Genomic DNA, 26186 nt, shown 5'->3' with positions numbered 1-26186 from the left:
AATGTACGTGTGTTGCAGTCTTAAGTATATCTGTTACTGTGAAAGACCTATATCAAAAAGAGCAAGTCATGAAGTTCCAATTAGAACAAGTGTTGTTGTTTAAAACCATTTGGAAACCAAGTAAGAACTCTTTTTGCTGGCACAGTGGGTCCTAAATCATCTTCCTTGTGGGTTCTACCATGATACCCAGCTGAACTACACAGCAGATGTTATAATGGACTATAGAGACTTCTTTTCAAGACACTTACTTGTCTATCGACATATGTAAAAATGCTCCTCATTAGCAGTCTGTAAATACTTGCTGACAGTTGTACTGACATTTCTGGCAGTAGAGTTAATCCTGCAGAAGAAGTCACATCTGTTGGTCAGAATTGATTACCTTAAAATCATCTAATGAACTTTTTACTTTGCATAGCAGTGTATTACATAGAATCACAGGACAAAAATGAAATCAAAATTCTGCTTCTAGTAAAAGTGAAAAACTCTTCCTCCTGTTTTTTCTAACTTTTGCTACTAATAATCACCATAGTCTAACTTGCTGTCTTCTATCATTTTTGTTCTTAGATGCTGTGTAATAGCAGTGAAAACACTATTCCCCAGCTCCTGGTGGATTTCTGGGAAGCTCTTCTTGTAGTGTCCTCTCAGAAAAAAATACTTCAGGAGCTCCTACTGAGGGTTACTTCTCAGTATGTTTGGAGAATATCAAAGAAGCAACTTCCTGAGACTAAGCCATTGAAAACAACAGAGGATCTAGTAAGTTGTAAACCACACAGAGTAAGTTTTAGGACTGCAGTGTTCCTCCACAATCTATCCAAGTACCATCCTTAATATTTTAATTCTAGATAGTTTATCTCTTAAAAGAAGCAAGACTGAAATAAAATAAGGTGATGTGCAGTTACATATTAGTATTTGGCCAGTCTTGCTCCTTGGGGACATTTGCAAATACACTTCCAACAGGAGTCAGCTCTGCATAGAAATAAGGGTTAAAACGAAACAGTGAGAATTTGTCAGGTGGGTTATTTACAATTTTACTAAGCTAACTAAATGAGGAAATCATGTGAATGATTAATTCTAAAGAATTATGAACAGGAAAGCTGAAATACAGATGTTAATAGAAGTTATAAATAAATAGAAGTGTCCAGTTTATTTGTTATTAAATTGTACAAATCAGGAAAGAAGGGGTAGGTGCTCTTCTAAATTATACTGTTTGAGATTAAAATTTTCTTTACTCAAATGAGCTTCATATGGTACTGTCACTAACAGAAATGTTTCTTTTATTGCAACTTAATTCTGTCTCATACAGATAAATTCCTGTAGTCATTTTGGGTTGATTGTTCCATGGATAGCTTCCATAATGTCAGTGGGATGTTCATCTGACAAAGATTACCATGAAGACATCTCAAGACTACAGGTATGAGACAAGTATTACATCTTACTGCTTTACATCTTAGATCCATTCTGCAAATATTCATGATTCTGTGACTGACTTTCTCCAGCAGACTCTCCTTCTTCCCCCCTAAGCTCTCCAAGTCAAAATAAAAGGTTGACTGAAATGATGCAAGAAAAAAATACTGAAGAGTTCTGTTGATAACAGTATTTACATTTGCATCTACTCTAAACTTGCTTTCCCAATTTTCAGCAATATTGATTAAAGGAAGTATTATTTCAGGATTATTCGAACAAGTAAGGGCTTTTCTTCTAAGGTTATGGTTAGCATTTTTTGCAATGTTTGTCTTAAATCCAAACAATACTTCTTGTCTTCAGTCTCTTTTATGCAGTCAGTCAATCAGTATAGCTTCAGTGCTGCCTGTTTTGGAGCCCCTGACAGAGGCGGACAGTGTTGGCCTCAGTGTCCGTGTTCTCTGCAATACCCGTCTGGGCAACCACGAGGAAGCCATTGACCAGCTGCTCAGAAGGTGTCCTGATGCAGCTGTGTTCTACGCTCAGCATGAGCTGAAAGGTGACAGTCAGGTGGGCTACTTTCGATACAGTTATTCACTATCATTTGGGGTTTTTCCCAAACTGAGATGCTGTATGTACAGATGGACTCTGGATGGATCACATAGCCGAGCTTTCAGGCAAAGTAAATTGCTTAGCTTGCGTTCCACCTCTTCCTTGGCGTTTTAATTCCTTAACTCAGTCCTCAGTAATTGTAATGGAATATTTTTTTCCTCCAGTTTCTTTTGCCACGTACTCTATTCACTGAGGTAAACTTAAAGCATAGTCTTTTTAGATGGTACAGTGCCTCAGAAAAAAGAATATGTTCTTTTTCTGCTGTAAATAAAAAGCTTCTAGTTTCTCACTGACTGACTATGTTCTGAATTGTTTGTCAATGTTTATAAAGTGAAATCTTAGTAATAAGCTAACTTGACAAGAGAACATGGTCCCTTGAATAAAATTGCACTAAATATGTTCTTCCTGTGTTCTAGTGACATCTTCTGATCTTCTAGCAATCAGAATGGTACCAGTACACTAGTGGAAAGATTGTATCTTTGTGTCCCATTTTCCCATTACACCTCTGTACAGTTTTAGCGTTGGAGCAGAATTTATTCTAGTGTTCCAGGACTACGGGAAGTAGTCAATAGAAGTAATTTCCATTTCCCAGCACAGCAACTCAATTAATTGCATGGAGCTCTGCTGACCAGAGTCAGGAAGTGTGATCTCTATCAGACAGATGTACTAGAACTCTATTCAGAACCAAATTTGAGCTTTTTATTCAGATCTGGAAATTGTTTCTGTGATTGTTCCCATATTAGAATAGAATGTGAGGTTGCAGTACTGCATCTGAACACAAGTGAAAGAAAATAGTTACCAGTTTTAAAGGAGGAAAGAAATCCCTTTCCTTCTCTCCATTCTTACCTACAAAATTGTGCACAAAACCTAATTTACTACTACAGCTGTTGGAATGAGACAGATCAGGTCGGGAGACAGAGCAATGCTATTCATCACTTTCCATCAGGCTGTTTTCAGAGAAAAAATTCTCTGACTGAATTGGTATTGCTAATTAGGTGACTGTTTTTGTCCTCTAAACTTTTTTCTATAGAGATATGAGGGACACTGTATAAAGAGCAGAAAAAAGTTACACTGAAGATTGAAAAACACAACATATGCAAAATCACTGCATTTCAAAGCATTATATAAACGAATTATTGAGTTCATAATAACTGACCTGGATTTGTACACATCTGAGCTTAGTTCAGGTTATTTTTAGCAGGTCTTTCATACTCTTAATTTCAGTCTTTGTGCATTTATACATTTGCTATTGGATTTTGTGGATTAGGCTCTGTGGTGGAACAAACTGCTTCCTGAACTTTGCAAGAGAACTAGACTTACTGGAAATGACTGCCCCGTTCTTATTTCATCACTCAAAGGTAAATCAATTGGTTGTGACTCAACTCCAGAAGGCTTTGTTAATCAGCTAACATTCTTAATAACTGTCCAGGCTAAGGACTACTGAGATGATAATTTGAAAAAAAACGGGTCTTTTTCTTCAGTTAAAGCTAATGCAGTTTAGCAGCCTTTTTGGTCATTAGCACAGAGTTCTGCAATGTAGACAGTGTAGCCTCATAAAAATCAAGGCATTAATTTTGTATTGAAAACAGGTAAATTGTTGTAATCATACTCTTTCTGTATAGGTAAGGAATAGACACCATTAAAAAAACCTCCTAAACAGAACTAATTCTGATTGGTTTTTTCTAGGCTAAATGACTATATGGTTCTTAGGTAATAGGCTGTTAGTGATAACACAGGGGAGGCTTAAGTGTGTATTGATGGTTAGTTCATAGACTAAAAAAAACAGTAGGTAAGTACTAAAAGTAGAGAAATTCACCCTAGGAGTTCTGTAGTCCTATCATTACATGTTTGTAAGAAATTTATAATATTGTGTATAGCTGAGGGGCCAGTGTGATTGTTTTGACAAATCAGGAATATTAAGTAAAGCACATATACTGTTCGAAGTATGCTATTGGAATGCCTGAAAAAAACAGCATTGTGGTGTTGCATTGTGCAGCACAGTTCTTGTGAAGTCCTAAGTTTCTGGTGCCAGCAGTTTTTCTTTGGATTTATTTTCATGCAGTAACTGTGTTGTAATTGCATAAGAACATAACATTACACAGCTTGGTCTGAGAAACTTCTTTTAGAGCATCCAGTTTTACAGATAGTGTTGAGTGAGGGTACTAATAAGACTTCTAGGGCTTGCTTTGCATTTCCTGCAAAACATGTGAAATACTAGATCAGACTTCATTAGTGTTAGTGCCATGTGTAGACCCGATGTGTCTTGTTAGATAGAGGCTTGTTTTTGATTGAAGTCATAATTTCAGTTTCCTTTTTAGATGTCCCATAGTTGTGTTTGCGCACAAATGGCTATGTCTCAAATGCCATTCCAGTTGCAATATTTAAATAATTTGATTACTTTAATTAATAATTACATTGTTAATGCTTTGGGTTGTTTTTCTTTGTTCTAAACTCAAAATACCTAAACAATATTTTCTCCCCTGCTCTGAGCAGAAACTTTATCAATTGTTGCAATGGAACTGGAGCTAAGGGATTTCCTCAGTCTTCTACCAGAAGATGGAACAGCAGCATTTTTTCTGCCACATCTTCTTCACTGCAGCCAGAGGAAGCTGCTGACCTAAAACAATGACCTGTGGACCTGCTGTCCACTCAACTACAGTGTGGTGTAATAAAAAAGTAAATGAAACAACCAGTAGAACTCCTTATAAGGTACTGCGGGCCTCCCTTCACATACATCTTATGTCAACTGCTGAAGGACAGCTGTTTCCTGAGGCAAAGCATCTGTTTTGAAGCTAATTCTGGTGCCAAAGCAGCTAGGAAATACAGATTCTACAGTACAACTGAACATACAGTGTTCACTGAAAGTAAAGTAGAAAGTCAGTCTTAAATCTTTACTAGTTGGATCATGGACCTAGGGAGGAATTCAGGCTCAGGCATGTGTCAACTGTATGAGTAAAAGTGAGTACCTTACTCTTCCAAGTGGAATTGAGCCCAACTGACTTGATATTGCAACACAGAGATTTCCTTGAATTTCTTCTAGGGTTTTTGGTAAGCATCTCAGGTGCTTATGCATGTGTGTACTGATGTTTGTCTGTCTTGTGAGCAGAAAGCATCTTTCTGCTCCTTTAGAGCTGAAATTCAGTAAGCTGTCGCAATGTTTGTAATGTCGTTATGAATGTAGTTTGGAGTTTTTGACAATTACCGAAAATACAATGACTCCCATGATACCATAACCATCTAAACCATCTAAAGGCTAATTAGCTGACAGTGACTCTATAAAAATGTTTTCACTGAAGTTGCAATGTTATTTAAACCTGTAGAAGTCAGTCAGGAGAGACCATCTATATTTCAGCTAAAATACATTAACAAAAAAAAAAGATAAATCAAAAGTAGTATAACTTACTCACATAGCATTCCTGCTACAGGTAAAATGAATTATCTAATTTGCTGATAGGTATTATGCTGGTTTCAATGTAACCGTTAAAAAAGACCTAAGCAATTTAGGCTTGTTAAGGAGAAGCAATTTCATTCTTGCAGGCATAAAGCCTAGATATCTTGCTTTCCTTTCCTGTCCCATACATCTTTCCTTCTCATTTGGCACAAATCTAACATGAGGAGTTGGGTTATTGAAATGCAACCATATCTGTCTTACTGTTTTTATTTTTGAGTAGCATCAGCCATGCTCTAACACTGCTGCTTCCACCTGTCAGGAAACACTTTCTTTTTCCCTTGCCAAGAGCTGCAACAGCAAAATGATTCCACTGCAGGGTTCGTCAGAGCAAAGCTTTTCAGTACCATAGTTATTAAATTTTGGCCTTCACTGTCTGCATTTCATCAGGCTTATTTCAGCCTAATTTTGGCTTGGAATTATTTTCAGAACAGAAAACCAAGTCTTTTAAATGCACATTCTTGAGAGTTACTACTGAATAAAATTGTAAAGTAATTCAATAGAAGTAATATAACTATTTTGTTAACTGCTCAATTATACAATACTATATATCTTTTCAGAGTGAACCTATGGATAACGTGATAACCAAATTCCTGTTTTCTAAACATTTACTACAAACATACTAATAAAATGTGACAGTATGATGACTGATATCCCAAATTTTGCTTTTACTCAGGGTTATTTGCAAACTTTAAAAAAAAAGAACATTTTATTAGCTCTTCCATGTTCCTCATCTGCTAAATAACATGCATTAGCCATCACCTAGAATATGTTTCGCTTGCAAGATACTGTTTTCATTTACAGAAACATATATTTATAAGCTGTTACATCCATTCAGCTGTTTTAGTCTGTGGTTCTTTTCTTAGCCACGGCCATTATGCGAAATCTTCCAAACTGTGTAGAGATGAGTGGTCCAGAAGAATATTTTCCAAGAAATTAAGGTAGACCTTGGAGTATCACTGTGGTAAAATGCTTTCATCATTCTTGAGTGCCTGGCATGCCTTTACGCTTGAACTGATGGAATAATCTTGGGAACAGAGACTTCTTGTCTAGAAGGAGAAAAATAGCTTTATTGTACATTTCATCAGAAGAATAGTCTGTGCATGCGGCCAGCAGAGTCCAAAATGAGCACAGAGGATCCAAGTACTTTCTGGACATTGTGAGTTAGATTTAAAAACAACTTTAAGATGCAATGAAGGTTACATTTTAATGCAGTCTAGATGGTTAATAATAAAAAAATCTGATGAAAGTCTGTTTTTACATGTCTTTCTGTATACCCTTAAATTAGCCTTGTTATTGTCTGGACATCTGGAATAACATACTCTGTAAATCAGTTTTAGTGTTTATAAAATTGAATTAGGTTCTGTTTCATATTCCAGTTGTTTATCAAATATAATTAGATTTTCTGTTTAACATTGCATTCTGTATTTTTTTAGTATAGCTAAAATGTAAATCACATGGTTGTATATATATACATACATCACATATTTTGAATTATTTCTACTGTTCTCTTTCTCTCAATACCTGTTATGCTCTGTCTTTTGAGTACTGAAAAATGTTGGTTTTAAAATTGAATTAACTTTTTAGAAACAATAACTTTTCTTCAAAATTCAAGTTTTTTCACTGGTGATATTGCCAGAGCAAGGTGATAGTGTCCGTAAAGCTACAACATGCCCTTGAGAAAGTAAACACTATTTTAGTTTTTCAGTACTTCAGCTGTATGGGGATGATGAATTCAGCTGTATTTATCAGTGGTGCTTGTTTTAACAAAGATTGAGATGAAGTCTGTCACTACTGGGTACAGAAATACTCTGTCTCATGAAGAATTCTTTTTAAATAAAAAAAATCTGTCATGTAGATTTCATGGATGGTAAGTTGAAGTAATAGTCAGTTATCATCATCCAGTCCTTTAACTACTTCATTTTCCTGAGCAGCACTGAAGGAAGTATGACCAGGTTGCCTGCAACATCTTGGCTCCTAGACATGGAATATTGCTGGGTGCCTGAAGTAGTTCTAAGTATGCTGGCCTATCTGTGAGCCCCATTGTGCATCTTAAAACATAACAAACATTACTAAGCTAGGTGCCTCTTACCTTCCTTTGGGAGTACAGTGTAGGTCGCTTCCATGCCTGCGTGGATGTGGTCAGTAACATGACAGTGTAACAGCCAGGTTCCAGGGTTCTGTGGGGTCATTTCCACAGTTTGAGATGTCCCAGGGAACAGATCAAAGACATCTGCCCGGTAAACCCCTGTTTGCTTCAAGACAAAAAAAAGCAACAGTTAAACTGTGTTAAACACACGTTCTGTGTATCATTTCTACTGAAACATCACTTTGTACATCCACTTCATGCTCCAACGTTTAATAAACTAGCAACTAAGTGGAAATGGAGGAAAACTATAGGTTTTGTCTTACCACAGCCATGAAAAATTCACAACTATCTTGTTGAAATAATGTCTGAGGTTACCAGTGAGCGAATGCTACTGGCAGATATTCTCTGGCTCTTGTATGTTGATCAAATACAGGTTTGAGGCATAAAACCCTTATGGTCAAAGTACAGGCCCTGCTTAATATTGCAAGATGACTTTTCACCACAGATAACAGTCCCTGATATTTGACTTACCTCTCATTCTTAACACAGCAAGAAAAAGACCTGATACCTTGTAGTCAAAGCTGTGGCCATGGAAGTGTACTGTGTGAATGTCTATCTCATTGCCCATTCCCATCAGATACCAGCTGACATTATCTCCAACGTGCATGGTCAGGCCATGCAAATTTCCAAACACCTTTCCATTAATGGCTAAAAAGAAGGAAAGTAAGACAGAGAAAACAAATAAGATTTTGTGTATCGTGTATTGTTATCTCTAATATAATACAGATTGAAAGATTTAAAAGCCAATGCCAAACAAAAGTAATGGTTGGTTTTGGATGGTACATGATGAATGGTTGTGTTTATGTTCCACATTAAACTAGAAAGAAAGACATAATAAAGAAAATGTCTTTGCTGTACATCATTGCTAATGTTGCAGTTTTTAAAGAGCTGTGGGAATTGCAGGTCTTTTTTTAAAGATCTGCAGTTCCTGTCAATCTTTGTAAAAGAGTAAGCTTTATGAAGACATGCTTTCAGGATTTACATAGACTTTCCAACATATCCAGAGCAGTTGTTTACTGACATCAAATCAGAACTTAAAATTTCATTTTTATTCTTTCTCTACTAAAACTTCAACATAATAATATACCGGGGATTTTGTTGTTGTTAAGGGTTTTTTTAACTTGTGAAAAAAAGTCATTCACTGGCATCAGCAGTGTTTTCAAACAGTTTGAGTAAAGTTTTTCAGACCTTCTGTCCTGGAACTGGAAATTCGAGGGGCTGAGAAAGTTGAATTTATATGCACCACTTTCAAATACATAATTTTGTAGAATATGCAGAGCTATATGAACTAAATTGGGAAACATACCATGCATTTTATTACTTTCAAGGAATCCCTCATCCTCTTTGTCAACAAGGTGTGGGTTGGTAGAATACATTTTAATGTTTTCATCCAAGTACCATGACTCATTTTCATCAAAAACCATAAAGAGAAGAGCAAACTGAACTTTCTTTTTAGTATGAAATGATGGCCAGTAATGTCTGTGACACACGATGAGTGTGCCTATTAATCCACTATAAGTGTCCTGAAATGACAAATGAAAAACCACATACTTGCAAGATATAACTAAACAGAAATACTTTCCATGACGTGCAGGAATCCTTTTACTATCTTCACAGCTATCAGTATCTGGGAAGAAGGGAAGCCAGTGTCAAACAAAGTTATTTCTCCACTGTTACATGCTACGCAGAAATCAAGTTCAATGAAGACTACCTCATTTTCATCTCTTGTTATAAATATTTCTTCCATATTAATTTACTGCTCTTTTTTCAAACTATTTTTATAATTTTGAGCTTGATTTCCATTCAAAATATACTTCTTGACACTGTTTGTATTTATTGAAACAATGGCAAGAATACATTAATTTCCATTAAAAATACTATATTAAGCTAATTCATGTTTGGTAAAAAAATAGAAGAGTTGTGTTTCATAGTTGCATTTCAGTTTTCCCCCAAATGACTGATTAGATATTGAGCAAGCTATAAAGTGTTAGCTTTGAGAAGGGAATGTGAGATGACCTGTACTAACAGCAGAACAACCAGGAAGCAAAACCATGAATGTCTGTAGCATTGAATTTCTGCCCTGACGTTCTTGCAACTTGCCTTCGAGAAGCATATAAATTCAAAGGTATGGTAATAGGGGAAATACCTTAGCAGAGAAAGCAGAAAAATTTTCAAACTCATCTACGTTGACTATATCTATGTTGGAGACATAAACAAAACTGATATCAATAATATACCTTAACAATGTCCACTGTTGAATGGTATGCCCATGCAATACAATGTGAATCTCCTCTCCCAGGACTAGATCTCTCTGGGATTTTCCAGACATACATTGTTGTATCACCTGAATTAAATAAGTATCAATTAATTTTTGAAGTTTTCAATGTGCTGACCCAGGTGGTCATCATGAAGCAGATGTTATTTCCATTTACAGCTTATTATATTTGTCTTGAAGTTCCCATTTACTGCACTGACTAGCTGGTGGCCCCTTCTGCAGATCCATGATTCTTCCTGACAATGGTTTTGTGTGTGTGAGTGTGTCTGCACTGTCCAGATCACCATACTTAACAGTCGGTTGAATATTTTGTAAAGATCACAGAGGAAATTGAGAAGTAATAGCATAAGCTATGCTTTGCCTGTGGAGCCAAACCTGTTTGCTTTCATGAAAGGTGCAGCCACATTGTATCAAAAAATTACTGATCAGTCAAGGACTAGGACACACAAATAATTATGAGGGGCATTTGAACTGTGGAAGTATTAGTCATAATCGGCGTCAAAAATTTAAGAACTTGAGGCAAGACAAACAAAAATGATGTTTTTCCTGCTTCTGGAAGCTTGCTAAATCTTACCAGAAGTATTGATACTGCTGGAAATAAAAAAGGGTGGTTTGATACCTGGGTTAGTCACAGCAACAACAGAACTGTCTGTTTTCACTCCATGGGCATGGATAGAATAAGGTCTTGATGCTAAGTTTTTAAAAACTATTACAATTTTATCTCCAGTGTTTGACACAAGCAGCGGCCCTGTTGGATTGAAAAGAAAGATTAACTTGGTTTTACAAAACATCAGAACAGACAGAGAGCCAGCTTGTCGTGTTCCAATTCACAACATTGGCTTATAAGTCAGATGAAAACTGTATAAAGAAAATGTTCACTATGACATGCCAACTTGAGATGTTAAATTTAGGCCTCTACATCTCAAGTTCTGAGCACTTACTGTGTACCTGAAATCAGTTTGGATGTTGCTGCCCAGTTTTATGCTGACTTAGAATCTCTGACCAAGCAGCAAACCAAAAGGGTTTTTTTCCTTGTAGAGCAAGCAATGTTATCTTGCAGGGAAAGCACTGCAGTAAAAGTAGCACTTCCAAGTAGGTTTTCCATTTAGATCGAGGCAATTTTTTGTGGGTAGAACTGCACTCAATATTATTCAAATAGTATCTTTTGATTTGTGTGACTGCATTTTTTGCATTTTCAAAACTGAACATGATGACTTTACCTTGAATTTCCAGGTGCTGCTGCTCCTTTGCTCTGTTTTTGGGAGTACTGAATGTCTGATCGGTGTACTCGCGATATACTACCTTTTTGTACTTTGAGCCAATGAATTTGTCATCTTTATTTAAAAATGGATTGCCTGGGCTGCCAAAAGAAGAAAGAAGTGCATTCCTTCATGTATTTTACAACATCTTTTGCAGGTATGTCAATTAACTATCAAGCAAGAATCTGGCTCAAAAGAAGTAGTAATCTCATAAACTGAAAGAGTAATCTCATAAACTGCAAGTATCTTCAACATGAACACATTCTTGTTAAGCTGGGAGGTTCCCCTTTAGAAGGTTAAAAACCCAACTATAAATAGATCAAGTCTATGGTACTTGAAAAAATGCTGAGTGCTTGGCCTGGCAAATGCTGCAAACTGCATGAAGACACACAGCAACTTGCACACTGAAAAACAGAGCCTTTAGCAACTTCAGTGTACACCTAAAATGAAGCCTAAAACTTGTAAAGCTGAACTGCATGGGGAGTGGACACAATATGGAGGGGAAAAGTCTGTTAACAGCATAGTCCATATTACTTGTGCTTAGAATTATGTCAGAGTCCACAGGGCAAAATATGTACTATCAAACTGAGGAAAAAGAAGAAAATACAATTCAGTTAATAACAAAATACAGTTATAATCTGCTACTCAAGTTATTCAGGTAGAACACAGAAATTCGTCATTCTTGTTTAGCCTTTTCTTCTAACTGGCATGAATTTGTTTATCCAATCAGTTCTCTCTCACTGAGATTCAAATACTGGAAATAAAATACCAAGACAACGAGCTTAATGATCTGTGAGTTCATTCATGAATGTATCTTGTATAAGCTCATGAAATTGAGAGGGGTCAAAGAACCTTACTCAGATTACAAATAAACATGAGACAAAGACCTTGTTTATCAGGACATATGACAACGAACATTTTAAGCTTTCTACATCAAGGACTACCAACATCAGTAAATAACAAATGCACATGCATTATCCAGGATCCATTAAAATCTACACTTGTCCCACAGAAGATCTGTGTGATTTCTCAAGCATTATGCTGTCTGGCTCAGTTACATGGCAGCACTGCTGGGTAAGAAGAAATTCGAGTGAACCCAAATATGTTTATGAAAAGAAAGTGTGTCTAGAAACGTCTGGAAGAGGAAAAGTTTCAGAGGAGAAATGAGTTGCTCCTTCGCTTTTTTTTTGCATTTTTCTCCCCTGTGTACATTCTGAAGTACCTTTCCTCATGGTATTGATGCCGCTCGAATTCCCATGTCCTGTTAGGAGAATAGTCCCATTCAACTTCCACTGCAGCAATGTAGTAAATCTTTTCATGCAAATACATAGATAAATCTACATTCCACTGGTGGCATTTTTTCACTTTGTAGTTCTGTTTCATGCCCCCAGTGTAGTGGTCTGCTGTCAGGCAGGACACCTCAAAAACTCCTAGGGGTCATATAAGAAACAAAGACTTGAGGAGACTGAGACACAGATTATTGCTCATATAAGCAATATCTTAATATAATTATCTCATATAAGCAATGTCCAAAATCTTTGTGCAGCATGGCTACTTGTAGTAATAAAATTCAGCCTACAGAGGAGCTAGGAAAATTAAGGATTTAGCATTAAGAGCATATGTCCTTACAGTTGGCTGCCCTTCAAACACAACTGTGCATAGTTTTAGCACCAGGATCAATATACCACCTACTTAAAGCTTGTCTCTATGCACAAAGCATTCATAGGTAACAGTTTCTGCATTAGTAACAGAATTTTTAAATAAGACATTTACCTTCAGAATCAGGCTTCATAATAGCTGTAAGAACTGTATGTGGAAACAGATTTGCTGTATCCCTTCTTGTTCCTTTAGTTACAAATGTGTTTTCTGAGAAGTATATCCCATGGACATCAACTTCTGAACCCAAGCCCATCAAATGCCAGGAAACAACGCTTCCTTTACACATCTCAAGACCAGGCTGATTTCCATACATATAACCATTAATGGCTATAGAAGATTTGAGAAAGCAAAAGCCACCTTGATTAATATATTACTTAATTCTGCAATAGAGATTAACTAATAAACACTTCAGATGTAATGTCATGCCTTAGACTGGCAGAAATATCAATGATAAAATAATTTATCATCAACAAAACTAAAGAATCAATTCAAGCAAAACAACTTTTAAACCCCAGTGTTTAATTTCCAACTGTTTCCCTTTTCAATGTCCACAGCACATATCACTACCTTGGCCAAATGGAAATTTCCCTGCTTTCTACTTGTCATGTATACAGGATGAATAAAAGATCCTGTTTTATACCCTGCAACACCCTCCATCTGTAGAGTGGAGGCAATCAGAGGGGTTTTTTCATTTGAGTTACTAACCCTTTCTAGACAGTCCTTTGCAAAACTTTCAAATTCTGGGCTTCTCAGGTACTACTGAATGCTCAGTGCCAAGAGTCTGTAAACAGGAATGGCCTGAGGTGAATTTTTTTCAAAATGCATAAAACAAATATGCTTAAAGATTAGGACTTAATAGCAGGGTTAGGGCCTGAGGGTAAAAACGTCTTTTTCCCATGAAATTTGAAAAACATTTCTGCAGTACTAAAACACAATCAGTGTGAAACTCAATTCTGCCCTTTTAAAGAAGCAAAGAGCCATTCTGAGGCAAAGTCTAGCTGGCAGATGGAGGGAAGGGATCCCTGCCCTCTGCTCAGCACTGCTGAGGCCACACCTGCAGGGCTGTGCTGAGTTCTGGGCTCCCCGGTTTGGAAGACATGAACACAGTGGAGAGAGGGCAACAAAGGGCCGCAAGGATGATGAAGGGACAAGAAAGCCTCTCTTCCTACGGGGAAAGGCTGAGAGAGCTGTGATGACCCTTCAGCCTGAAGAAGGGGCAGCTTGGGGGATCTCACCCACCTGTACACACACCTTCAGGGAGAGTGCCAAGAGGATGGAGCCAGGCTCTTCCCAGTGGTACCCCGTGATAGGGACAGAAGCCCTGCTGACACTAACAGACACCAAATGGCACACAGGAGATTCCCTCCAAAGACCAGGAAACACTGTGAGGCTGACCAAGCACTGGCAGAGGCTGCCCAGAGAGATGGTGGAGTGTCCATCCTTGAAGGTACTCAAAAGTCATCAGGACATGGTCTTGGGCAAGTGGCTCTGGGTGGCCCTACTTGAGCAGGGTGTTGGACCAGGTGATCTCCAGAGGTCCCATCCAGCCTCAATTTCTCTGTAACTCTGTGAAAGACCTCCTTTCAACTACACCATCTGCAAAGCAGAGGTCAGTCTTGTCTTGCTGACTGGTTGCACTCATAGTGTTACATACAGGCTGAAGACCTAATTCTTCCTTTTATCTGCTCGAAGTGGTACATAACCATGTTTTCCCTATTACAGGGAAAACAAATGACCTTGAACAGCTGGCATTATACTTTAAACTACCACATTTGGTTGAAACTGAATTGCACTGAAATGTTTGGGGTTTTTTCCCACTGGAAAGGAATGAAAGGTGTCTGCACTATACAGCTTTCCTGCCTCAAACATGAAACCATTAAAGTAAAAACCTTACTGCAGAAATTAATATTTCACTAACTTATAATTTTCTTACAGTGCATTTTGTTAGACTCTTGGAAGTCTTCATCATCTTTGTCAATTTTATCAGGACTTAGTGTAAACATCAAAATATTATCATCCAGATACCAGCTCAGATTCTCATCAAATACTGTGGCAAGTAGAAAAAACTCCATGTTCACATTTTTCTGTTGAGAAGAAATAGTAGAAGGGAAAATAGAAATGAATGAACAGAAAATGTCAGGGGCAAAACTCCTATGTTGTAATAATTTATGAGTACAAGTCACAAAATAGAGTAAATGCATACATTGATACTGCATTCTGATAATCTCAAAGCTCTGTAATTGCTGTATCTGGTAACTAAGTATCTACTGCTAATGTTCATTCTATCAGCAACGACCACCTCTGGAAGTGAGTTTGTATTTGATCTTTAAAATCTCTACATTTTCCTAGAGATTCTCATCCTATCTGAGACTTGAATGCCAGCAGCTGCTCATGACAGTGGTGTTTTCACATAGCAGTGACTGTCTATCTGGAGCCATATTGAAAACCAACCCCACTTTCTTCATGTTGTTTATTCCCCTTAGGACATCGGTGAAACTGTAATGTGGAGAGGAGGTGGTGCAGTCTGAGAAGAGAAAGCAGATTCAGCTGTGGCAATGCAAATGTTTCCATTTTTCTTCTCTGACTGACCTGTTTCCCAGAAGAAAGCAGAGCTCCTTTCCTGCACACTAGGAGAGGACCCACAAGGCCAGAACTGGTGTCTCTGACTGCATCCACAGCTGAGTAATAAAGCCAGGTTAAGCAGTCTGGGTCTTGGTCTGTGGGACCCACATCTTCTGGCACATCCCATTCATATGTAAATGTGGTGCCAGGACTCACATGAGAGGCTGGAGATTCAGTACCTATAACAGAAATCAGCATTGGGAATTATGCCAAGTGCACATTCTTTCTTTTCTCACCTGCAGCATATGGGCAGGTAAGACAGTGAGTGCTCAGATGCTGCAGCAGCCTGTGGGCGGCTCACCGGTGCCGAAGCGCGCCCCCGCCCCGCTCCTGCGGTAGCTCACGCCGTGGGGCTGGATGCTGAACGGGCGTCTGGCCTTGTTCCGGAAAGTCACCCTGATGCGCTCACCCACTTCAGCCCTGATCACAGGTCCTGGAAAAGTGTACACGATCTAATTATGGGATATTTCCATCAAATGGTCACCCTGAATTTATGGCATTCAGTGGCTGGCTTCTTTTTCCCTTGCATGAGGAATGCCGCTGGGCCTCTGTGGCCACAGACCAGGTCCCTGGCACGTGGCCTGAATCACACAACTGCCCAGCAGCAACCAATTCCAGTTCACTTGGAGGCCCAGTGACTTTCAGGACAGTTCCTTTCCTTCGAAAAGCAATTTACAGACATTAGCACCAACCCATGCCAGGAGCAGCAAGGTTATCAATAGAACTAGATCTGCCTAGCCTGGCTTTGTAAGTAAGACCCTGACCTTTGGAAACCATGGCATGCTCCTACAGGGAAGCTGGGTACCATGGCAGTGTTGCATCAAGAGCTTCTTTACACCTTGGGGGAAACCACAGGCACTAGTGACTGCCAGAGGCAGGGAGAGCTAAGGGCTTCTCCTTGGAGGTGGGAGCACTGCTTACTAACCAGTGGAAGTGACTGTTTACTCTCATAAATCTTTGACACAAAAAAAGTTTAGACTTTCTTACCTAGGAGTCCAAGGTGTGCTTCCTCTGCAAGCCTTTTTTTATGTTCAGTGAAAGAACCATCTGTATATTCTTTGTAAATTGCTTTTTTATAGGAGCCACCAATTCTTGTCTCACTTTGTTCAAAAAAGATGTGAGATTCACTGTGCAAAAGAAATTGCCATAGATGCAAACACTTCAAGTCAAATGCTCAGTTGTAAAAAAGCAGTAAGACCTTAACTCTGTTTTTGGAGCTATAGCATGCTGAGTTTGTCTTTTGGGTTTCTTTCAGTGGTATGGTCACACACTTATATGCAGTGACTTAGAAGATGTGCAGGAATCCATTATCCTTCACTAACTTATTAAGAAAAAGCCACTGTGCTGAGCTGCCCTTACAAAGCCAGTCCGCTTAGAGATTGATTAGTCAACATTTCATAATCTTGAATTTACTCTTCTTTTAATTAGAAGTTACAAAAATTCAACAGGAGCAGATGCGAACACCAAGAATATGTAACATCTATATAAAAAGTGAGAAGATTCAGTCGACACTTCTACTCTTTAAGAAAGGACCTTTCGGTGTTTTCCAACCACTATTCAAACATTGAACTGTGCCTCATTGCTTGTGGAAGAGCAAGCAGATGAAAAACTTGAGGAATCAATGTATTCAGTGTGTCCAGGTCGTAAATATGTAAACACAGTGTAACGAGCAAAGCTATCCCATGCAATCTGTTTTCTACATGAGATGCTGTTAGCATGAGTTTCATCATTGAAGGCAATGGTCATGATCTCCTGCTTTGTTCCCTAACTCAAGATAATCAACCATCTTGAATAATAAGGAGTCACAGCCTGTATATGACACAATAATTCATCTTAATCACAGTGAAACAGCTAACATAGCAGCAAAATTTAAGGTAAGATTACAGGGAAAACAAATGACCTAATTTGATCTGATATTTATTCTAGCACTAATATTTAAGCACAGATGAGGACAATGAGCAATTATGCTTAAAAGTCAGTTCTGCCATATGCTTACCTTATTTAGCATGCTTAAATCAATTCTTCCTGGAAAATAAAACTTCTTTAATTAGAGGCATTTACCTGTCAACAATTAATTCTTGCCCTGTAAAATGGTTCACTGCAGATGGGCCATAATTCCAGATGATCTCTTCAGCAGCAAGGAAGTACTGTCTTATCTTTGTACTCTCACTGTGACCTGGTGTGGATTTCTTACAATCTTCTACTTTAAAAAGGGCCTGCATACCACCTGGGAAAAAAAGAGCTAGAGAAACCTGGGGAGAAGGAACTGCATTTTGTTTTCTCTTTCCCTGCATCCAACAGCTCTTCTGTTCCCTGGACAAATTCCCACACCATTGATGGATGTGCAAATCACAAAATGGAAGATAAATGCTGTAAAAGAAGGTGTGCCAGCTGAGCTAGGATATAGAAACACAGCTGTGGTATCCACAGCAGGCAGACAGGCATGGTAAAGGGCATTCTGCTTGTAAAGCTGCCACTGGCATGGCAAAGAGGATTAGGGTAGAGTGGACACAGTGCTGTCCATGAACCATTCAGCCAAGGTCAGACTGACCATCCTCTATCTAAATATATTCAACAACTTACTTGTGGAACTCCCAAGTCTGCATCCTAAGGGAAGCAGTTAGCAAATCTGCTTGCTGGAGACACAAATAATATAGTGAAGAGAGCCCTTTTACAGCTATAAATCTGGCCAATTTTTAGGGTTTAAGTCTTGGCCCGAATGCCTCAGCCATATCAGGATATTGCTTGATCTGATAAAGCTTGGAACCTCTGTGTCATTGAATCTGTAGGTTACACACTTTTTATTTTGGTGTTTTCAAATCTTGGAGAATTATTTTCAGTTCTGTGTTCTTTCCCACCTTGTGATAAATCACTTTGCTCACAGGAATATAGATCATTCAAAAGCCTGGAATTAGCTTCTAAGTATTTAATATGGCTATTAAAACTGAAAATACAGGACAATACAGAGAAGTGAAAAGAACATCTCTGCTTATTCATGAATGCACTTTCCAGAACATGTATTTGTCAGTAGGCAAGTTAGCCTGCCTGTTCTGTGCCCCTTTTCAAAGATGGAATGAGCCCCAACTTTTTTGTTGGCAAGCAGAAAATTGTGGTTAGTTATCTCCAGCAGGGGGCAAACATCATGCTGGTTTTTTGCCCAACGGCGAGGCTTGCAAAAATGCAGTTGGGCTAAGTGCTGCCAGCTGATGATGATGTCCATTAGGGAAAAGAATCCCTTGATTCCCGTCTATACAGGCTCAAACCCATCTAATGCGCTTGTAGGCATTTCAATTACTTGAGAGTTTTTTTTTACCTAGAGGAGAATATTGCCTGGCATATCACCAGGTCAAGAGCTCTGCAAAAGTGACTCAGTAAACTCTTAAGGTAAAAAATTCTGATCACTGAAACTTGTACTGTACCTTCAATGTGGTCATTCACTTGGCAGCTGAGCAGCCATTCCCCAGGGCTCCTTGGTACCATGACAGCATCAATGAATGTGGCTGGGAAGAGGCTGATGGTGTCAACTCGATGATGCCTTTCTATTAAAGTCTGTCCATGAAAGTAGGCTGAATGGATATCAGCTTCATTACCCATGCCAAAAAGATGCCATTTTATCTTATCTTCCACACACATTGTGAGGTTTGGGAGGTATCCATACATGTATCCATTGATTGCTAAAATAAATGTTATTTATTACAGTTAACTTCACAGACCTTAGGATGTTTTCTTCAAATGCAGATATCATACAACCATTGCTCTATTCTTCAAAATAGAAAGAGCTTCAAAAAAAAGCTCCACACTTTTGAAAATCACTGCCAGTACCAGACACATGCTTCCTCTACATAGCTATGATTCTGGAATACGTGCCAGAGCCAGAGGTATCTTATTTGTTTACACTAACAGTAAGAACTGTTTTTCTAAACTATGAAATTATAGTACAGAGCTCAGGACTAAGAAACAGAACAAAGTAACACAACTCTGTTTACACTGCCTGGGAAAATTACACTGGCAAAGAGCTTCATGGCCCCTAAGAATTTTGTATCACAACTCCAAAGATTTGATTGTACAATACTTGCCATCACTTTTAAATTTTAAAATTTTAATTTGAAGAATCTGTCTTAATCCTCTAAGAAATATTCCCGATTTTAAAAAAAATAAAGTTCTACAATTCATCTTTAAAAGAGACAAGACAGAAAAATATTACTTCACAAGATCAGTGACAAGCAACATTGATATAATGTTCTCTCACAGTGCATTTTATTGCTTTCCTGGAAGTCCTCATCATCTTTGTCCACTTTGGAAGGCTCAAAACAGTATGTTCTGATATTGTCCTCTAGGTACCAACTGAGATTTTCATCCACCACAGAAAACATAAGGATAAATTCAGCATCAAAGTGTTGATCAGTGTCCCTATTCATTGTATCTGAAAAACAAAGGGGTATATTCAAAATCTTGGTAACTAACATTAATATTTTTGTCAGTTTTAACTCTAGTCTCAGTGGGGCTGGACCCTGTTTACTTCATGTTTTGACACTTTCCTTGAGCATGACTGTATACATAAACTTATAGACACACTTAAGAAACAAAAAATCTCTTTTGATAGATATAAAATCACTATATTATTACTATAAAATTATTAATTACTATATTAATTAAAAATTTAAAATATTATATTAAATTATTAATTACTATAAAATTACTGAGAATAAATATTGCATGTTAATCTCTTTCTTATATTAGTATTTACAATTCCTTGCACATTGCTAGCATAGCACATCTGACTCATATGAATTTGTGAACAAAGCATTCTGCAAATTATATTCACTCTCATACACAAAATCAGACTACTTCCTACACTATTGAAGGCAGCTGATTGAGAAGACCAAAAGCAGTTATTTCAAAATCGATTGTAATCTCCTCTTCCAGGAAATTATTTCACTGATACTTATCAATAATAATTATCAATCACCTTGCATTTGTGTTTATTTACTCACTTATTTATTTATGGTTTACCTTTCCTGCAAATTATTAAAGGCCCAACAAGCCCTGAGGCAACATCTCTGGGAGCATCTATGTGGGAGTGGTAAGCCCTGGTTATGCAGTCTGCATCTGATTTAGCTGGACCTTGATCTTCTGTCACATCCCATGTGTAAGTGTACTGGCCTCCAGGCTCGACAGCATCATCTCGCTTTTGCAAATCTTTGGTGGTGTCAGGATAAAAAGCGCCTGAAGAATTCCACACAGTTAACATTAGCACAACACATTCGCAACAGGGTTTTAGGATAGCAGCTGCCATGCTGAAAGTTGATTACATGCTGCAGCAAAATGGACTGAACATCTGAATACAGGTTAAAAACCCACAACTTTCAAATCAGATGAGTAGATGTTGTCTTTCTCTTTAGGAATCTTTTCATTGGCTTTTGAAGTCCATAGGAGTACTTCAATTAATGGCCCATTAAAGATAGTCCTTAATTTATTTGGAGGGGACTATGTGCTTCCTGTAAAAAAGATAATAATTCAAATATTTGTAAAACATTTGTTAAATATTAATCTTGGAAACTGTTCTAAAACATTGCATATGCCCTGAAGGAATATAGGTGTTGCTGGAATGATAGCAGCAGAAAAAATTCTGAAATGTGTACGTACTGCTACATAATACAATGTTTTGATCTGACAGAGTGTGTCACATGCTAGTTGTAATGAAAACAAATTACTAAGCAGTATCTGTTTACCCATTTTAAGAAATTCTTGTGTATCTTATATACCATATACATAAATTTAGTGTTAAGAATTTGGAGCAGTACATTATTATTGTTAACGTCTTCCTCACAGCATCAAATTTTTATATATCTTCCATACCTCAATCTCTTATATACCTTTATACCCTTATTTTGGTTGAAGCACAAATATTCTTATTTCAGGTAAAATGTTGATCTAAAATTGCCTCCTTCACAAATTCCACTTTTGGCTTTGTATTTTACTCCTGATAAATTATCAAACTTAGCTCCTATTTTAAATTGATTGTGTCCTAATTTAAATCTCTTTTTACTTGACCAGTCTTCTCTCTGATGGAAGAACACCACTTACACTCAAAGGGACGATTAACTTTTGATAAATTCTGGTCCAGAATGGAATCAAGCTTACCTTCATTTTCTTTTGTGTATCTTACACCATGGGGATGCAGCGTGTAGTTTCTGGAAGCAAAGTTTTTCAAGTGAATAGTAATGGAATCGCCAACTTCTCCCTTAATTATAGGACCTAAAAAACCCAGCCAGGAAGGTTTTTCAACTATCACATCATATAAATGATTAGTATACTGAATGTAGATAGCCTTCTTGTAAGTGTTTCCTATCCTGTGTGGTCCTCTTTTCAGAAAGACTTCAGCCTGCCTGTAAAGAAAAAACATAAATGCATCTGTCATGTGGTTTTTAATTCATAGTCTCAAATAAAGACCAGGTCTCTGCAGCACTGTGCACAACTACACGCAAGTCTTGTGGTGAAATAAGTTAATACTGCCCAAAAATGCAAAGCATTTTCTACAAGGTGGAGTTTTGTTTGAGCATATGGGGAAGGAATTGTAGGTGCCTTGGCAAGAGCAGGTCAGAAGTGTAATTAAAATGCCAGTCCAGAGCTCCACTTGGAGAGAAAAGGCTCAGTTACTATAATTCTGAGTACATGAGGCTCTTGAGCTGCAGCCTAAATCGAACATGTATGGTACGGCTCTTCTTGGACCTTTTAAACAGTTGCCATTTAGTTGTAGAGTATTCCTTCTGCACTGTGTTTTTCCCTGCCCCTGTAAACATCCATCTCTACACAAGCACACCTTCAAAAAGCATCCAGGAGGAGAAGCTGAAACTGAAAAGTACAATACAAAGGACTGGCTCCATTGCAGGCATACAAGCACTGAAAACCTGAAATTAATGTAGCATGCAGCATGTCACCACCAACCAGGGGAAAGCAGTGAAAGTGCAGTGAACAGCAGTGGCTTGTTGTATTACAACACAGCTCTGTGATTCTCAGACAGGATGCCCTGTTTCCACCCCCAATCAGAATTACTAGCCTGCTGAATCCCTGGCAGTGTCTTACCGCTCACAAAGTTTGTGAGTGGAAAAAATGAAAAGCTAACTGCTTCATCTCACACCTGATTGAGTGGCAGGTTATGGCTGAGGCTCTCACTAAAGGAAACAAACCACAGGAAATCTTGTAATCCCTCATCCACAGACTAAATGAGAACTGCATTTTTGAGATTTCTGACTTTCAAATTTCTGATTTCTCTCATCACTGTTTTTGCTTTGATACAGTCCTATATAATTTTTAGGGCACTGCAAAAAGAGAAGAAAGGAACAGTTTTCCTCTCTCAAATATTTTTCTGATGCCTTTTATATCTGGATTTTCTTCATTGATTATTCAGACCTCCAGAATGCTTCCCCCCTCCTCACCCTACATATCTTCAGCCTACTTACTGTTCTAACTCTACACAGGACCCTCTTTGTCTTGTAATGAGCAACCCAGCTCCTCCACTGTGGGTGGAAGTACCCAGCTGTGCTTCTGCACCAGTGAAAACCATCCCTGCTGACAGTGAATAACTAAAAAGAAAACCTGTACTCAGTAGGAAAGTTTTAAATTTATAATTTGTTTTTAAATTTGTCAGTTCTGCATTTAAAAACAAAAACCATGTCTTCAGCACTAGCACCTTAGACATTCAAAATTAAACACCATTAGACATTCAGGGTCTTATTCTAGTCTCTACTGAGTAAATATTTCATTACAACAAATTCACACTCTACTGCATATTCCAATGCTTTGAATTAGCAGAACATTGGAATGAAATTCTCAAGCAAGCCTGGAAAAAAAATCAAAATTCCCATATATGTTTGACAGAAAATCCACTGACACCAAGACTCATTTCACTGCCTTCACCAAGTTTTCAGTACTGCCCTGGTGACTAAACCAGATGAAGTTGTAAAATAGAACTCAACACTGCTTTACTTACTCTTCTTCTGCAAAAAGCTGCCCAGAGATGGCATTAGCATTGCCCGGTGCATAGTTCCAGACAGTCTCTCTAATGCCAATATAGTACTCCCGGTTCACTGCCCCAACGCGGCAACAGCAAGAAACCAGCGAGCAGATTAGGAGAAATAGCTTCATTTTGCATTCATGGACCTTGAGGAAAACATGAAATAAAAACACACGATGGACACATGCAATTTCCTTTTATATGTTCCTATCCCTCCTACTCCCCATATCCTTACTTCCCCCTCCCTGCTGCTGTTTGCTTTTGTGGAAACAATAAAAACAATTGCACAATGTCTCTGTGTGTCAAGAGCAAACAAAAGATTCTGGTAACTTCATCAGTTCAGAAAAGCAAAGAAATTTTTTCTATTTTTGCAAACCTACAATCACACAAAATAGCATTCAGATTGTTGTAGAGTGCGAATCTTGTCACTGAATTGAAAGCAGATTTAAATGGATTTACAGACTTGGGAGTTCTTTAAAAATGTCATCTGTGCTCTGAGCACTGACACAATTATACTCATTCTAAACTAAAATTACAATTTTCCATTGTATGGCAACTTAAAATTATCTGTAATAAGCAGGATATCCTTTTAATCTATTTTAATACTGGGCAGAAAAATTATGATTATTTTGGATAGAAGACTAAGATTCAGAATATAACTAAAATATAGCAGTTTTCCTTTAATGACATAAAAATCTAAGTCTTGTTCACCAGGACATATAAGATAATTCACAAATTTTAATCACTATTCCTATCAGTCACTGTCAGAATATTTAATTTCTTCATATTTCTACACATTCGGATTAAATGAAGGATTCTACTTCTCTCTACATGACAAAGCCAAAGCTGAGATTTTGAAATCTTTCCAAATCTATGATGAAATTCTGGAGTTTCACAGGTTGATGTCACATTATCAAAATTATTTCTGTAGGGATTTTTTTTCCTTTGCCACAGATGAAGATAAGTAGAGCAGTGTAAAGATCAGCCTATTGGAGTTGCAAATACCCATTTGTAAATTAAGTGAGGTAAAAATGAGAAAGCTTTTACCTCCTATTAAAATACTTTAATTCAAAGTCATTCCTTCATAAATCAGTTGTTCATGAGTATGTAGGTTTTTGATATATTTTTGTTCAGATTTCCATTTGATTGAGGAAGAGAAAAAACAACACCAGCAATACCCTTGAAATCTCCACATTTATTTGAGGGTAAAAGTATATGCTTTACTTTGCCTCACACCCCCGAATATTCTAAATTACTCTTCCTTGATTTCCAAAAGAACTGAATGGTTTTTTAATGTAAAAATATAACAAAAACTTCTGACAGGCAATATTTTCCACTCCTGCTTTTAATGGCACCTCCCCCAAACTTTCAGATTATCTGTATGCCTAAACACACTCCTCTTACCTTTTTCTTAAGGAGCTCAAAAGTACCTCAGTTTCTGAGGTCTGTTTTATCTTCTGAAAGTGTCTGAAAAGCAGGAACTTCTCTCAGGACCTAAATAAAAAGACCCTATTTAATTGGTTAAATTATGGGTCTGCAGTTTGGTGTCATTAATACTCCTTAATTGCTTTAAACCACAGTACCTAATTTCTCATATTGAGGATGCTGAAATACTCGGACTGTTTTTGAAATCCCCAAAATTGCATTGAAAAGATAAAGAAAATATTTTACTTCCAAAATTTTCCTTGAAAGAAAATAATAAATAAACCCCCAAATTGAATATTCTGACAAAAGGTCACATATATATTCATATTCATAAGATATGCATATCATATATATCATTCATAAGATCACACAGCGAGGCTGAATTGAACCCCCACCATTTCACAATTCTTGCATTTGAATGATGTGTGTCTGTTGCCTGCTGCTCATGCTGCTGCTCTGGTTGCCTGTAAACCTCTGCAGTTAAACACCATTTAAAGAGCTGGTGCAGCTTCATTTATCCTCTGCTGCTCTATGTGGAAAACCCCTCTATCCATAATGGGAACAATCAGGAAATTGTAGTTTTGCAAGAGTCACTTTTACCTACACAGATATTAATATACCCTAAAATGCAAAGGTGTGGATGGGGCTCCACAGAATTTTGCTACAAAACTGGATGTCTACTGTGATTTCCACCTGCAGTCTTTTAAATGAATGGCATTACTGTCCCAGACACAGAATCCTGATACTCTGGCAAAATGCACTGGCTGTGGGGGACAAATAATGCTTGAACTCATATCCGCAGCTTTCTTCCTCCTGTGCCTGGGGTGTTTACACGGGGATTTCAGCATCTCATGTTCAGGAACTCTTGCGCAAAGAAGGGTTTCTCCACATTCCAACATTCCAACATGGTGCAAGCCTTGTTCTGGCCCTGAGGGCCACTTCTCCCTGTTGTTGAGGTCTGTGTTCTGCAGCTGCACAGTCACATTGCCTCAAACACCACCATCAGGATCATTGGTTATGTCTAGATTTCGAGCCAATTCGAATTCAAGTTAATTAAAATTCTTTGCAGGAATCTTGGTTCTGCTACCAGAGACAGCTCATAGAGCCACTTTTTAAACACAATATACTTAGGATTGAATCAGGACTTAAATTGATTAGATCAAGGTTAACTTTGCCTTACATCCAAAAGGCCTGTGTGAAACAGGCTGTTAAATTTGGAAATACAGCCTGCTGTTAGCCTTTAGTATTCTTAACAATTTCAAATCAATAAACTGAATCTTTGAAAGCAGAACCACCAAGTTTCAGTTGAGGCTGGTTGT

The 26186-nt window shown here is 37.8% G+C and overlaps 2 protein-coding genes across 7 annotated transcripts in view; one reads left to right on the top strand and one right to left on the bottom strand.

Moving 5' to 3' along the window:
* HPS3 (HPS3 biogenesis of lysosomal organelles complex 2 subunit 1) overlaps positions 1-11925 on the top strand; it is a 26416-nt gene extending 14491 nt beyond the window's left edge. For 3 of the 6 annotated variants that reach the window (XM_054638857.2, XM_054638856.2, XM_077183604.1), the window contains exons 13-17: positions 565-753; positions 1304-1411; positions 1765-1971; positions 3281-3371; positions 4507-6874. In XM_054638857.2, coding sequence (XP_054494832.2) covers positions 565-753; positions 1304-1411; positions 1765-1971; positions 3281-3371; positions 4507-4634 — 723 coding nt within the window. In that variant the 3' untranslated portion in view covers positions 4635-6874. Of the gene's footprint in view, positions 1-564; positions 754-1303; positions 1412-1764; positions 1972-3280; positions 3372-4506; positions 6875-11118 lie in introns of those variants that run through there. The other 3 variants (XR_013183560.1, XR_013183559.1, XM_054638858.2) reach the window with 3 other exon arrangements.
* On the bottom strand, positions 6152-26186 carry CP (ceruloplasmin). The gene is made up of 20 exons (XM_077183603.1): positions 24847-26186; positions 23419-23588; positions 21570-21814; positions 20439-20651; positions 19675-19848; positions 18845-19099; positions 17487-17652; positions 16413-16552; positions 15727-15858; positions 15393-15604; positions 14737-14887; positions 12918-13130; positions 12367-12574; positions 11106-11245; positions 10505-10633; positions 9848-9954; positions 8917-9133; positions 8119-8258; positions 7554-7716; positions 6152-6510 (listed from the first exon to the last, which is right to left on the bottom strand). The coding sequence occupies exons 2-20, from the start codon at positions 23571-23573 to the stop codon at positions 6440-6442; spliced, it is 3231 nt and encodes a 1076-aa protein (XP_077039718.1). The 5' UTR covers positions 23574-23588; positions 24847-26186; the 3' UTR covers positions 6152-6439.

This window comes from Agelaius phoeniceus, chromosome 10, assembly GCF_051311805.1.
Source record: "Agelaius phoeniceus isolate bAgePho1 chromosome 10, bAgePho1.hap1, whole genome shotgun sequence".
Lineage (NCBI taxonomy): Eukaryota > Metazoa > Chordata > Aves > Passeriformes > Icteridae > Agelaius > Agelaius phoeniceus.
This window is presented reverse-complemented; position numbering and strand designations above follow the sequence as displayed.

What these genes read in the sequence shown, in the direction of transcription:
- CP (XM_077183603.1), bottom strand. Translation starts at nt 23,573, where the DNA reads ATGAAGCTATTTCTCCTAATCTGCTCGCTGGTTTCTTGCTGTTGCCGC. An exon ending in CAAGAATTAATTGTTGACAG is followed by an intron (nt 16,553 to 17,486) that starts GTAAATGCCTCT and finishes TCTTTTGCACAG; the next exon opens with TGAATCTCACATCTTTTTTG. An exon ending in TATGAAGCCTGATTCTGAAG is followed by an intron (nt 12,575 to 12,917) that starts GTAAATGTCTTA and finishes TATGACCCCTAG; the next exon opens with GAGTTTTTGAGGTGTCCTGC.